Source organism: Trachypithecus francoisi, unplaced genomic scaffold (assembly GCF_009764315.1).
Source record: "Trachypithecus francoisi isolate TF-2019V2 unplaced genomic scaffold, Tfra_2.0 Lachesis_group3, whole genome shotgun sequence".
NCBI lineage: Eukaryota > Metazoa > Chordata > Mammalia > Primates > Cercopithecidae > Trachypithecus > Trachypithecus francoisi.
In genome coordinates this window covers 96,095,036-96,110,439 of record NW_022681468.1, presented here as the reverse complement: position 1 = coordinate 96,110,439, position 15,404 = coordinate 96,095,036, and the positions used below count along the sequence as shown (strand labels likewise).

The following is a 15,404-nucleotide window of genomic DNA, read 5'->3' as shown; positions in this document are numbered from 1 at the left end:
GGTTTCTAGTTATAGAGATGCATTTACAGTGAGTTTTTCCAAAGTGAACCATCTCCTACTTTTTATCCGATAAAATCTAATACAATATTTAATACTCAATTATGAAAATTAGGTGTTTTGAGAAGATTGAGAATGTGAGTTTGATATAATGATTCTGAATTGTTTAAAAATGATTTTTCCTTTTAAAGGATAATGGGACCTAATTCATCTAAATGACAGTTATAAAGTTAGATGAACTTTAAGGAATTGTAATCTAATCCTCATTTTATATTTGAGGGCTCTTAGGAGCAAAGGTGCCATGTACCTATCCAGAGTCGCATGGTGTTTTGTATATAGTCCTTGGCCAACATTGTTATAATTTTTAATTTTTAATTTTTTTCGAGACTGAGTTTTGTTTGCTCTATTGCCCAGGCTGGAGCGCAGTGGCATGATCTTGGCTCATTGCAACCTCCGCTTCGTAGGTTCAAGCAATTCTCCTGCCTCAGGCTCTTGAGTAGCTGGGATTACAGGCACGCAACACCATGCCTGGCTAATTTTTGTATTTTCAGTAGAGATGGGGTTTCACCATGTTGGCCAAGCTGGTCTTGAACTCCTGATCTCATGTGATCTGCCCGCCTTAGCTTCCCAAAGTGCTGGGATTACAGCTGTGAGCGACTGTGCCTGGCCAGCATTTTTTTTTTTTGAGACGGAGTCTCGCTCTGCCGCCCAGGCTGGAGTGCAGTGGCCGGATCTCAGCTCACTGCAAGCTCCGCCTCCCGGGTTCATGCCATTCTCCTGCCTCAGCCTCCCGAGTAGCTGGGACTACAGGCGCCCGCCACCTCGCCCGGCTAGTTTTTTGTAATTTTTAGTAGAAATGGGGTTTCACTGTGTTAGCCAGGATGGTCTCGATTCCTGACCTTGCGATCCACCCGTCTCGGCCTCCCAAAGTGCTGGGATTACAGGCTTGAGCCACCGCGCCCGGCCCTGGCCAGTATTTTTTTACTTTAAACCAAATGAATAAAAGTCAATTGAAAAGGGCCCAAGCCCCTGCTAAGCCCTGGTCACAGGAATGTTACATTACATAATGTGCTGTTTTGGTCTGGTTCCAGAAAAACAGGTGAATCAGTTCAAACCTACTTTAGTCTGTGTATGTAGACAATGGCATTTTCTAGGGGCAGGAAATATTGGAGAAACTTAACTGTGCTTCCTCCTCAATAGTATTGAAAAGGTGAGAGAAATGAGAAGGAAGTTACTCAAAGGACTACATCTAAACTGTGTAGAAAATTAGGTGTACCTGAGATGTATAGTGGCATGGCTTCATCATTCTCCCTTCCCCAAGTGTGATCTTCTTTGTTTCTGTATTTTACCCTTTAAACTAGCTATTTTGTAGAACACAGAAGGTATTTTTAGAAATTACCTCTTTTTGGTGAATTAAACGTCTTGTTTTTTGAATCAGTTAGGTTGCCTTTAACATGTAAATTACTTTTAGTTCTTTCTGATTTGCTGATTAAGTGTGTATTATATATATATGCAAACTTTTAGTGTTCTTATTTTCAAGAACCTTTTAATAATGTTTTCAATCTGATGTCTTATGTGTAATCCTAATTTCCTGCCAAATGACTCTGTTCTGTTTCCCAAATATATTTTCTTAACTCTGGCTGTTTCTTTAATTTAAAAATTTTTTTCTTAGATATTCTTTTTCTGTTAATATCCTGTTGAAATCTAGCCCATTTTGTAGAGTAGTGTTTCTCAAACTGTAGTTTAAGGTAGTAGTCCCCAACCTTTTTGGCACTAGGGACCGGTTTCATGGAAGACAATTTTTCCACAGGCTGGGGAGGAGGGAGGGGGATGGTTTCGGGATGATGCAAGCACATTACATTTATTGTGCACTTTATTTCTATTATTATTACATTATACTATATAATGTAGAATCAGTGGGAGCCCTGAGTTTGTTTTCCTGCAACTGGATAGTCCCATCTGGGGGTGATGGGAGACAGTGACAGATCACCAGGCATTAGATTCTCATAAGGAGTGTGCAACATAGATCCCTCACATGTGTAGTTCATAGTGGGGTTCATGCTTCTATGAGCATCTAGTGCCATTGCTGATCTGACAAGAGACGGAGCTCAGGCATTAGTGCCAGCAATGGGGAGCGGCTGTAAATACAGATGAAGCTTCCCTCGCTCACCCGCTGCTCACCTGCTGCTGTGCAGCCAGGTTCCTGAGTGGGGTGTCCCTGGTCTAAGGAATACCTGAGTCAGAATCTCCAAAGGTGTTTGTCAGCCCTTTTCCATATAGTCTTATTTAGTAGATCTAGGGTAGGGTCCACAAATGTGATCTGTAGCCTACCTCTGCTTTAGGCTAAAGTGTATTTAAAACGAGCCATACACCTATACATGTAGGTCTAGGAAATAGTGTATGTGGCATTAAACAACCCAGTGGTATGCAGTGGAATGGGGTGGGCCAGCCATAGGATTCACGAGCAGTGCTGATAGCTTTCTGTATTGATGGAGTCTAAGGTTACATGCTTGTCTTCACTTTTTACAAAGCTTGTCTTCTCTGTGATAAAAGATAGCCTATGGAAGGTGATGTGAAAAGCCTAAAGGTAAAGAGTCTGACGAGGCTCTCATAGTAATCCAAATCTAGATAGGTCACTTGTTATTCTGCTATTTTTGGTTTCTGCTTTCTTCCTTATGTCGAAAGCTGAAGTAATTGCAGATGAGAGGAAATACAGTTGAGGCTTATGAATGGCACCTTGCTCGACTGTTATTGTGAAGCATTGGTGTCATTGCTATTTATGGACATTCTGTGTTTTGGTGAACTAATGATTTTTTTGTTTTTATTTATTTATTTTTTTTCTGCAGAAATAACAGTGTAATCCTTGCTGATGAAATGGGCCTAGGAAAGACCATCCAGACCATATCATTCCTCTCCTACCTGTTCCACCAACACCAGCTGTATGGCCCCTTTCTTATAGTCGTCCCTTTATCCACCCTCACCTCATGGCAGAGAGAGTTTGAAATCTGGGCACCAGAGATTAACGTAGTGGTTTACATAGGTGACCTGATGAGCAGAAATACGGTGTGTAAACAAAAAGAGCTGGGATAGAATCTGTGTTGTAAATGTAATTTGGAAATTGACTTGAAGCCTTTAGTAGATCATTAGTAAAGTTTTTGGTTATTATTCTGATACTGTGCTATGTTCTCAATATTAGGAGGTGTATCTATCACAAAAGTGCAACTCAGATGCTCTTTAACAAATATGCTTACTATTTAAAAAGCAACAGCAGTATGTGAGTGGGAATCTCTTTTAGCTGGGTTGCAATATTAAATTTTTCTTCTCTCTGCCCTTTTTACTTCTAAGACTGCTTTATATAGATAATATGGAGTTAATACTTTGTGTAATATTAATATTATTTTTGCTATCTCAGACATTTACTGAAAATAAACATTCTTTGAATTTGTTTCTTAATTTCTTAAAACAGTGAGGTTGCATAACTTACAAAAAAGGAGTAAAAGTAAAGGAAAACAAGCTATTTTAGGGCTCTAGAAATAAGAATTATTTTAATCTGTTACCAAGCTTTATTTGGGCATCATGAATTTAGAACACAGTGACTTAAGTTTATCTTTGTTTAGCAGATCTTTTCTTTATAGTAACTTTTTTTTAAAGCACCTACTGTGTACTAGATGTTGCGCTGGGTGCCTTATGTGTAATACCTGTAATCTTCATGATAGTCTTCAAAGTTGATGGCATTCTTTCCTACTACTGATGAAGAATTGACTCAGAGAATCTAAACACGTGCCCTAGCAAGCAAGAATGTGGCAGAGCTGGGATTAGGACACAGGTGTATCTATCTAGTCCAGAGCTTTCCTCTTTCATCACTGTATATAAACTATTTCTGGAAAATTGCTTGTAATAAGAGCAAGCCATCAGCAATGTTTAAACATTTGAGTTGCATGTTGTAATCATATATTTTCATGCAAATTCAAATTTATTTTTAGTAAATAGTTTCATTAAAATTGTGTAACTTAAACACTGGCTGATTTCATTGGCCTAATTTTGAGTTTCTAAGAATATAGTTTTAGCTTTGTTAAATCATTTGTTAACCATTAAAGAAGAAAAAAGAGAAATTCATAGGTTAACAAAATAGCTTAAAGCACTACATTCCAAAAATGATTGCAAACAAAGAAAATGAACTGTAAAAAATTGTAGTCAGAGAAGTTTTCTTTGCTATCTCCAGTTCTCCTTTTCTTTGTTCTTTTTAACCCCACTCGGTGGTGATCACCTGCAGGCACTTACTGTCTTGTTCTCCAGTTCCTAACTTGACAGCCAAACTGCAAGAGCTTTGTCATGAGTCTTCGTGCTTGCTAAGTGTCCAATGATACTTCAGTGTGAATGTGCTCATCTTTGTGTTCTTTTACATTGACGTTATTATACGTATTGCATTATATTTTCGTCTTATAAGCCTCCCTTTTTCTTGGACACATCTCTTTGGTCTATGGTTGATGAAATTCCAAAGGTTGGAATTTGTTTTACTTGTTAATATATGTATTTTCTTATTCAAAAAGTAAATAAATTGCATTTTTAAAAGAAATTTCTAAGTATATGGGAGATCCCTTGTTGAGTTCAAATCACCAGGGTGTAGTAGCTGATGAGGTGCATTTTTTTCATTAGATGTTTTTCTGGGGACCAGTGTCTTCTGATTCTGGCAATAAAGCTTTTGCTGTTCAGTGGTCAGTGTTTGAATTCTAACTCTTCTGCTTTATAGTTTGGTTGCTTAGGTCATTTTAGAACGTATGAGACATTTATTAAAATCTATTCCGATTTATTTTTTATTTGGCATGTTTCTATTACATCGATCACAACACTTACGTGATATAGAAAGGTAGAAGCAGAAATTATGTCTTAATTATGTTTTTTTCTTATAGATACGGGAGTATGAATGGATTCATTCCCAAACCAAAAGATTGAAGTTCAACGCACTTATAACAACATATGAGATCCTCTTAAAAGATAAGGTGTGTAATTAATATCTACAAGGCTAAATCTTTTCCACTGTGACTTGTCCAGATGTTAGGGTCTGTTACTTTTCTGTGGAGCATGTTAAAAATAAATAAATACATGAAAGTTAAAAATAAAAAACAGTTGGTAGGGTCTGTACCTCCTACTTGCCATGTTACTTTTCTCTTATTTTAAAAAGCAAGCAAATGAACAACCAGAAAAATTACTCAAAGGATATTAAGGTTATAAATAGAAAACAGAACCCTATAGATGAGGGGACCTTAGGTCACCAAGTCCAATTGAATTAAACAGAATGAAAGGGTATTGAGGTCAGTAAATTACCTGAGATTATTGTCAGTCATTGGATGCCACCTCAGGTATCTGCCTTGAATGTCATCTTAGGCATTTCCTATTGTATCATTGTTAAGGCATTTCTCCAGAAAAGATGACGTGAATGGTCTTTGTGAGGAGGACAGAAATAAGAAGCTCTTTAAATACCGCCTTTCTGCTAAGAAATATATGTGGTAGGTAGATCCCATTGGTATTAAGTGCAAACAAGTTCAGTTTGGTGGCTCTTGGTGTTTGTGTGCTTCAGGGTTGGGGTGGAGAATAGGCAGGAGAAGGTCCGTAATTAAGGGGAGAATACAGAATCATGTGGTTTTTGTTTTTGTTTAATTTTTGCCCAGCATAGCAGTTTTTGTGTTCTTGCTGTGGGGCATGCAGTAATAGCTGGTATAAGAGGCCCACCTATACCTTTTAGATGATGATACTCTCGTTTGAATAGCTACCAATCTGGCAACTAACAGAATAAACAGAAGAGTCCTAATATATATTGTCAGTGAAGAATAAATGTGTCTATTTATACCTTTGTAATGGTATTTATACAGCGATAATTAACACTTGAAAGCACTTTTGGGTTCCCTTCTGACCTGGTGGCTCGTTCTGTTTTGTTTTTACTTTAGACTGTGCTGGGCAGTATTAACTGGGCCTTTCTGGGAGTGGATGAAGCCCATCGGTTGAAGAATGATGACTCTTTATTGTATAAAACTCTGATTGATTTCAAGTCCAACCATAGGCTCCTGATTACGGGGACCCCTCTTCAGAATTCCCTCAAAGAGCTCTGGTCCTTGCTGCACTTTATTATGCCGGAGAAGTAAGCTCCTTCCTGTGTATTTCAAAAGATGCTAGAATGTCTGAAATGCCAATGCTTTTTAACTTTCTTAGTAGACCTTAGGGAAAACAGATGGCATGGTTTGGGGAAAGCAAAGCATCAAATGGAGGCAGGGATGGCAGTAGTAAAATGTTTCATAATCAGTGAAAGAAGGCACAGAAATTAGCCTGTTAAGGAGGACAGCAGTATTGTCTGCCGAAAGACTGAATTAGTTAATGCAGTTGGGAAATAACTGTTAAATAGATGACATCAGACCTTTTCACTGTTGGTATAAGATAATATAAGTAAAATGAAATATACAAGGTACACAAGCACTGAAAAGTAGGTTACACTCAAATATCTGATAGCCAAAGCATCAACTTTACATCTTATTTACATATTATTAAAGAACTGTGGAATGTCTTTATTGAAAAAATTTTTATGGGAGAGATGATGTGCACATCTCATAAAACTTAAAATTATCTAATGTTATTCAGTGATACTTAGAATAACATCTATATTCGTTAATTTGGAGGACCCCACTCAGTCTGGCCCCTTGACAATAATCTGATTCCTCTCATCCACTTTCTCCATCACTCATTATGCTTCAGCCATTCTGGCCACCTTTCTCTCCCTTAAACATGCCAAGCCATTACTATTCCTTCTTGACTGGAATGCTATTTCTTCTTATCTTCACATAGCCAACCATCTTAATGCTTCAGCTCATCTTGTATGACCACCTCCTTTCAGAAATCTTTGCAGACTTCCTAACCTAAAGTAGCCCTTTAGACATCTTATCCCTAACCTGTTTTAGTTTCTATATAGCGTATCTTTTTAAATTTATGTTCTCATTCATCTCATGTCATTAAATTATGCATGAAAATCACAGGGATTTTGTTTGCTTGATTCATTGCTGGTTCACATTGCCTAGAATAGCACCTGGTGTACAGTAAACAATTCAGTTAATATAGTTGTTCAATTGATAGGTATATGCTCTACAATCATTTTTTTGTTTTTTTTAATTCGGGATTAAATTTTATTTTTTACTTTTACTTTTATTTTTTAAATTTTAAATTTAAATTTGTTTAATAAATTTATAGTTTGCAACCATCATCATCGCCCAGTTTTAGAGCATTTTCCTCATCCCAAAAAGTTCCCCGTTGCTTGTTTGCAGTTAACCTCTGCTTCCACATATAGCCTTAGGCAACCAATAATCAGCTTTTGTCTCTAGAGATTTCCCTTTTTTATAAGTTTTACATAAGTGGAATCCTAATATGTAGGCTTTTGTTTCTGGCTTCCTTCACTTAGCATATTTTTTTTGAGATTCATTCATGTCAGAGTCCGTCAGTAGTTGTTCCTTTTATTGGGTAATAATATTTCATTGCATCCAGTTGCAATGTCCAGTTATGGACATTTGGATTGCTTTGTTTTGGGGTTGTTATATCTTTGCATGGACGTATGTTTTTCTTTCTCTTGCTTAGAGACTTAGGAATAGAATTGCTGGATTATTTGAAAAGTTTATATTTAACATTTTAGAAACTACCACGCTGTTTTCTAAAGTGATTACCATTGTGCAGTCCTACCAGAAACATTTGAAGGTTCTAGTTTCCCTACGTCATCACCAGGACTTGGTGCATTATCAGTCTTTTTGATTCTAGCCATTCTGGCGAATGTGTGTCATTGTGGTTTTGACTTGCATTTCCCTAATGGCTAATGATGTTGAACGTCTTTTCATGTGTTCATTAGCCATTTATATGTCTTTGGTGCAATTTCTATTCAAATGCTTTGGCATTTAACTCATGCCTGGTGTTCCGTCATTGGAACTCTAAGCATGTGGGAATTATTTATATCCTACTGCTCAAGGTCATTGCCAAGGTCTGATTGCAGAAATTCAAAAAATTGCAACCTCTGTCATAAATGGGTTAAAAAAATTGGATTGTTTGTCTTATTATGAGTTGAAGAGGTTTTTTGTTTCTTTTTAAAAAATTCTGAATACAAGTGCTTTATCAGTACAGTCCCCAACTTTCTATAGTTTGATGTAAAATTTTTTGACTTTTCAGTGATATGAAGGCAATACACTTTCAGTAGAAAATATACTTTGAGTAAACACAAGCATTCTGTTTTTCATTTTCAGTATAATATTCAATAAATTATGTGAGATATTCAACTGTTTATTATAAAATTGGCTTTGTGTTAGGTGATTTTGCTCAATATTCTAATGATAAGTGTTCTGAACACATTTAGGGTAGGCTAAGCTGTGGTGTTTGGTAAGTTAAGTGTATTAAATGCATTTTTGATTTAACTATTTTCAACTTCTAATGGGTTTTTCAGGACGTAACCCTGTTGTAAGTTGAGGAGCATCTGTATATAATTTGAACATATTTTATCCCAATCTGTGGCTTCTTTTCACTTTTTAAATGTTGTCTTTCAAAGATAAAAAGTTACTGATTTTGATGAAGTTTAATTTATGGATTTTTTTGTATGGATTGTGCTTTAGATATCATATCTGAGACAGATTTGCCTAGCCTATGGACACAAAGACTTGCTTCTTTATTTCCTTCTGGAAGTTTTAGCTTTTATATCAGGTCAGAGTACATTTTGTTTATAGTGTGAACTGTGAGTGCCTTAGTTCATTTTTTTTGCAGTAGAATTTGGGAAATTGTTCTAGTATCACTTGTTGAAAAGAATGTGTTCTCCATTGAATTGCCTTGACACCTTTGTTGAAACTCAGTTGACACCATAAATGTCATGCTTTGTTTCTGGACTGTCATTTCTGTTTTGTTAATACATATTTCTGTCCTTCTGCCAATGTCACACTGTCTTGATTAATGTAACTTTCAACTGCTTTTTTATTTTTTAGTTTTTTTGAGACGGAGCCTTGCTCTGTCACCCAGGCTGGAAGTGGAGTGGCACAGTCTCAGCTCACTGCAATGTCTGCCTCCCGGGCTCAAGCGATTCTCCTGCCTCAGCCTCCCAAGTAGCTGGGATTACAGGCATGCACCACCATGCTCAACTAATTTTTTGTATTTTAGTAGAAATGGGGTTTTGCCGTGTTGGCCAGGCTGGTCTCGAACTCTTGACTTCAAGTGATCCACCCTCTTTGGCCTCCCAAAGTGCTGCGATTATAGGCTTGAGCCACTGCACCCGGCCTAGACTGCTTTTTGAAAATGGAGAAGTACAAGTTCCGTTTTCTTCTTTTTCAGAATTGTTTTGGTTACTCTAGAGTTCTTGCCACTTCCATATACATTTTAGGATCAGGTTGTTAATTTCTGCAAGAAAAAAATAAAAATTGTGTTGAATCATATATCAATTAAAGCAAAATTGTTAATATTGAGTCTTCTAAACCATAATCATGGAAAGTTTTCTCCATTTATTTAGATCATCTATAATTTTTCTCAGTGTTCAGTGGTTTTCAGTTTGGAAATCTTATACATTTAAAATATTATTTTAATTCTGACTATATTTTGAGTGGAATTAAAAAAATAACCTATTATAGAACTATAATTGAGTTTTGTATATTGATTTTACGTCCTGCAAACTTGATAAACTTACTGTTTCTACTGTGTGTCTCTCTGTGTGTTTATATTGTTCTGTATTTCTTAGTATTTTTCTATAGACAGGATTATGTTTTCTGTACCTAAAGGTTTCTTTTCCAATGTGGATGCTTTTTATTTCTTCTTCTTGCCTTATTGTATTGGCAGGAACCTCCATCTTAAATAGAATTGGTGGGTGCAGGATGTTGGCTATAGATTTTTTTTTGTAGATACACTTTATTGGGTTGAGGAGGTTTTCTTCTCTTCCTAGTTTGTGAGGTTTTAATAAAGAATGGATATTAGGTTTTGTTAAATGCTTTTTTTCTGTGTCTGTTGAGATGACCATGTGGTTTTGTCCTTTAACAATATAGTATATTACCTTAATTGCTTTTTAGACATTAGGCCAACTTTTTTTTTCCTAGCGTAAATCTGACTTGTTAACAGTGTTTAATACTTTTTGTGCATTGCTAGATTCACTTGGCTAATAATTTGTTAAAGATTTTTGCATCTGTTTGGTGTTTGTTTGTTTGTTTTTTGAGACAGAGTTTCCCTCTGTCACCCAGGCTGGAGTGTAATGGTATGATCTCGGCTCACTGCAACCTCCACCTCCCAGGTTCAAGCAGTTCTCATGCCTCAGCCTTCCAGGTAGCAGGGATTACAAGCATGCACCACCATTTTTGTATTTTTGTATTTTTGTAGAGATGGTGGGGTTTTGCCATGTAGGCCAGGTTGGTCTCCAACTCCTGGGCTTAAGTGATCTGCCTGTCTCCGCCGCCTAAAGTGCTAGGATTACAGGCGTGAGCCACTGTTCCTGGCTGCATCTGTGTTTTTGATTTTAATTAGAATTTTAGTCTGTAGCTTTTTGTTTTGTTTTGATGTTTACGTTGCTTTGGTTTTGGGATCATAAAATGAATTGGAGAGTGTTTCCTTTCTGTTTTCTGAAGGAGTTTGTGTAAGTTTCGTGTTATTTCTCCTTTAAATATTTAGTAGAATTCACCAGTGTAGCCATGTCAATCTTCACTTTGTGGGAACATTTTTAATGACTAACCTGGTTTCCAGTTACAGGTTCACTTAAGTTTTCTATTTCTTCTTGACTTATTTTTGTTAATTTGTGTCTTTCTAGGAGTTAGTCTATTTCGTCTAACTTGTCCTAATTTGTTGGCATAAAGTTATATAGTATTCTCTTAGCCTTTTAATTTTAGTTTTCTTTTTTAAGAGACGTGGTCTTTCTCTGTCACCCAGGCTGAGTGCAGTGGTATGATCATAGTTCACTGTAACCATGATCTCTTGGGCTCAAGGGATCCTCCCACTTCAGCCTCCTAAGTAGCTGGGACTACAGGTGTGCACCACAATGCCCAGCTAATTTTTAAAATTTATTTTTTATTATTTGTAGAGATGGGGTCTTGCTGAGTTGTCCAGGCTGATCTCAAACTTCTGGGCTCAAGTGATCCTCCCGCCTCTGTCTCCTAAAATGCTGAGATAATAAGCATGAACCACTGTGCCTGGTAGATTCTTCTAAGAATCAATAGTGATTAAAGTTAATTTTTTGATTATGGTAATTTGTATCCTTTGCTCTTTTTCTTGGTCAGCTCTAGCTAAGGGCTTAACAATTTTGATATTCTCGAAGAACCAACTTTTGACATCATTGGTTTCTACCTCTGTTTTTTCTTTTCTTTCTTTTTTTTTTTGAGACAGAGTTTTGCACTTGTTGCCTAGGCTGGAGTGCACAGTACAATCTCAGCTCACTCAGCCTCTGCCTTCCAGTTTCAAGCAATTCTCCTGCCTCAGCCTCCTGAGCAGCTGGGATTACAGGTGGCTGCCACCACAGCCGGCTGATTTTTGTATTTTTAGTAGAGACGAGGTGTCACCATATTGGCCAGGCTGATCTCGAACTCCTGACCTTGTGATTTGCCTGCCTTGGCCTCCCAAAGTGCTGGGTTTACAGGCATGAGCCCCCGTGCGTGGCCTCTTTGTTTTTCTATTTATTTCCTCTCTCAAAGGTTTCTGTCCTTTGTTTGCTTTTCATTTAATTTTTTCTTTTTCTCTTAAGATACAGTTTAGATTATTGATGTAAAACTTTTTCTTTTCTAGTTATTTAAAGGTATGTTTACTCCTATGTACTGCTTTAGCTACATCCCATAAATATTGATAATTGTGTGTTTTTGTTTTCATTTGATTTCATCTATTTTCTAAATTCTCTGTGATTTATTCTTTGAAGCATAGGGTTTTCAGAAGGATGGTGTTTAATTTCCATATATTTAGAGATTTTCCAAATGGCTTGTAATTCAGTTTTGTCTTGGAGAACATGCTTTAAATGAATTTATTATGACTTATTAAATAGTCATAGTATGCTTTCGTTCCTGGAGACTGTCCGATAAGTGCTTATAAAGAATAATCTGTATTCTATCTTTGTTTGGTTAGTGTTTTGTAAATGTCCATTCAGTGTGGTTAATGGTGTTGTTCAAGACTTCTATTATCTTTTCTGACTGCCAGTTTAGTTGTACTTTGAATTGAGAATGAAATATTTTGATTTTTAACTGTAGTTGAGTTTTTGGCTTCGAGTTGTCATTTTTTGCTTCATATATTTTGGGGTTCTGTTAGGTATGTATCCATTCATAACTATTGTATGTTCCTGAGGCATTGACCTTTTTCTGGTCAATACTAGAATGTCCCATTTGACCTCTAATGATATTTATTGTTTTGTAAATCCATTTTGTGTTATTTTATTATAGCTTCTTAGGTCTCTTCTGATTCCTGTTTCCATGATATACTGTTTTCCATCATTTTACTTTCAACCTATTTCTTTCTGTAAGTCTAAAATGTGTCTTATAGACAACCAGTACTTGGATGTGCCTTTTTTATGCAGGCCAATAATCCTTGCCTTTTGATTGGAATATTTAGTTCATTCACATTTAACAGAATGAATAATATGGCTGGATTTCTGCTATTTTACTATTTGTTTTCCATATGTCTTACATCTTTTTTGTTCCACTTTCTCCTTTATTGCCTTCCTGTTTCAGCAAGTACTTTTCAGTGTGTTATTTTAACTCCTGTTAATTTTTGCTATTAAAAAATTTTAATTGGTTGCTCTAGGGATTATTGTATGCATCAGTCTTCTTCAGGTTAATACTGACTCAATTCTGGTAAAATAGGGCAACTTTACCCCACTGTAGCTCCATTTTCACCTCCTTATGTTATAAATCCAAGAATACAAGCATATAATTATTGCTTTAAACAGGTTTGTCTTTTTTTTTTTTTTTTTTTTTTTTGAGGCGGAGTCTCGCTCTGTCGCCCGGACTGGAGTGCAGTGGCCGGATCTCAGCTCACTGCAAGCTCCGCCTCCCGGGTTTATGCCATTCTCCTGCCTCAGCCTCCCGAGTAGCTGGGACTACAGGCGCCCGCCACCTCGCCTGGCTAATTTTTTGTATTTTTAGTAGAGACGGGGTTTCACCGTGTTAGCCAGGATGGTCTCGATCTCCTGACCTCGTGATCCGCCCTTCTCGGCCTCCCAAAGTGCTGGGATTACAGGCTTGAGCCACCGCGCCCGGCCACAGGTTTGTCTTTTAAGGACATATAGAAAAGAGAAAAATAGGCCGGGTGCGGTGGCTCAAGCCTGTAATCCCAGCACTTTGGGAGGCCGAGACGGGCGGATCACGAGGTCAGGAGATCGAGACCATCCTGGCTAATACGGTGAAACCCTGTCTCTACTTAAAAATACAAAAAACTAGCCGGGCGACGAGGCGGGCGCCTGTAGTCCCAGCTACTCGGGAGGCTGAGGCAGGAGAATGGCATAAACCCGGGAGGCGGAGCTTGCAGTGAGCTGAGATCCGGCCACTGCACTCCAGCCTGAGTGGCAGAGCAAGACTCCGTCTCAAAAAAAAAAAAAAAAAAAAAAAGAAAAGAGAAAAATATATGTATACTATCTTTCACATGTACCTATATATTTGATCATTTTCAGTAATCCTCATTTGTTCCTGTGTTTTCAGGTTGCTGTTGGGTATTGCTTTTTTTTTTAGTCTGAAGGGCTTCCTTTATTTTCATATTGCAAATAAGACTATGCTGGCTTAGATGATTAAAAGGTGTCCCATATCACATGGTCAATAAGTAGATAGACCAAGATCAATATCAAGTCTTCTCTGACCAAGACCAGTGTCCTTTGAACTTCAAATTCTAAGAGAAAAAATACATCCTTCATAAAACCTTTGAGACGAAGTCAAGTCACCCTACGTAGTAAGAGTTATGAGACAGTGGGAACATCTGTGCTTGTTTTTATAGAAAAAGAATTGTGGTATGTAGTTTCTACCAGTGAATACTTAGCCATGATTTGCTTTTGTGTACCTAACTGCTGAAATGGATGGTAGGGATTTTGGCTCCTAAGTGGTCATAACTAGCTTTTTCCTGCTGTTAAGCAGCTGTGGCATTCCACTCAGCATGGGCTATGTTTGGGAAAATGTCATATATCCTTCTTTCGTAATTGGAGAGAGGAACTTTTCAATTACTTTATCATTCAGGGAGTCTCTTCCAAAATTTTCCTTTGGCCAGTTCAATCAATTATGGAATGATAGGTTAGAGATGCAAGTTTTTTTCTGTGAAAGAGATCTTCTTTTCTTTGTAAATTTTGTATTTAAAGCATTGTCATTTTCAAAAAAAGTTTAAAAATGGTTGTTCACAAAGGTGTGTATATAACAAGAAAACCTATTAGTTAAGGAGTTCAGATTTGCCCTTATTTCTGCCTGAGCTTGCTGTGTGGGTAAGTGTAGTCTTGTGAAGTATTTTGCCTCATCCTTAGCAGAAGTTCCTGAGGTACCTTAGGACTCTACAGAGCTTTTGAAGAAAGGATCCACTGAAGAAAAACGATTGTAAAGGAGAGAATTAGGTTTAGTCAAATAGCTTTTGAACTTCCCCACTCAAATGTTACAGGCTTTTGTTTCAAAATCTAAAAGTTAGTCCTCTTTTTAACCAACTGAAATTCTGTTTCCTTAGTATAGAACCTAAGTGCCTTTCATGCAGGGTTGCTCTGACAGGGAGTACCTGATGACTAACCATATTGTGAATACTTATCAATCAATAGCTTCGTTTTGTACATACTGTTTGCAAAGCATGGAACTTGGTATTAAGGGTAGAAAAAGATACGACAAGATTGAAAAATTCGGCTTATAAAGACCATGATATGCAAATATATGCTTCAGACTTACCCCACAAAACAATTCAGTTTGATAGCATGTATTTCAGAGATTGTGTGTTTTAGTGTTGGGATGATTTTTAAAATTTTTGTTTCTGTGGTCTAGGCCAATCTCTTAATTTTTTTTGCACTTTTCCTTTTACATATTTACTGTGTGACTTTTAATGTACCATTTTCACTGCTTTGGTTTAATTTCCTTCTTTGTTGGTCCTCACTAAAGTAACCTATTTTTCTAAAATTCCATGTTCTGGAAAGTTATAAAGATCAGAATATTTTCTAGTTCTATGAGAGACAAATATTAAATACAGAAGTTGATAGCAGGGATATATCCAAAATATGAACCTTTAGATGTAACATGGTGTCTTTATACATCACCACTATGACCTTATACCTTTTCTATATCTAATATTATAAATTAATCATTGTTTTCAGGGCAGCAGATTTTTTCTAAAGAATCTGATAGTAGGCCAGGCCCGGTGGCTCACGCCTGTAATCCCAGCATTTTGGGAGGCTGAGGCAGGGAGATCACGAGGTCAGGAGATTGAGACTATCCTGGCTA

The 15,404-nt window shown here is 37.0% G+C and overlaps 1 protein-coding gene across 8 annotated transcripts in view; it reads left to right on the top strand.

Annotated features, from left to right (window-relative positions):
• CHD2 (chromodomain helicase DNA binding protein 2) overlaps positions 1–15,404 on the top strand; it is a 149,133-nt gene that overhangs the window by 68,997 nt on the left and 64,732 nt on the right. For all 8 annotated transcript variants that reach the window (XM_033188901.1, XM_033188906.1, XM_033188900.1 and 5 more), the window contains 3 exons: positions 2,844–3,060; positions 4,908–4,997; positions 5,943–6,133. In XM_033188901.1, the coding sequence (XP_033044792.1) occupies positions 2,844–3,060; positions 4,908–4,997; positions 5,943–6,133 (498 nt within the window). The remainder of the gene's footprint in view (positions 1–2,843; positions 3,061–4,907; positions 4,998–5,942; positions 6,134–15,404) is intronic.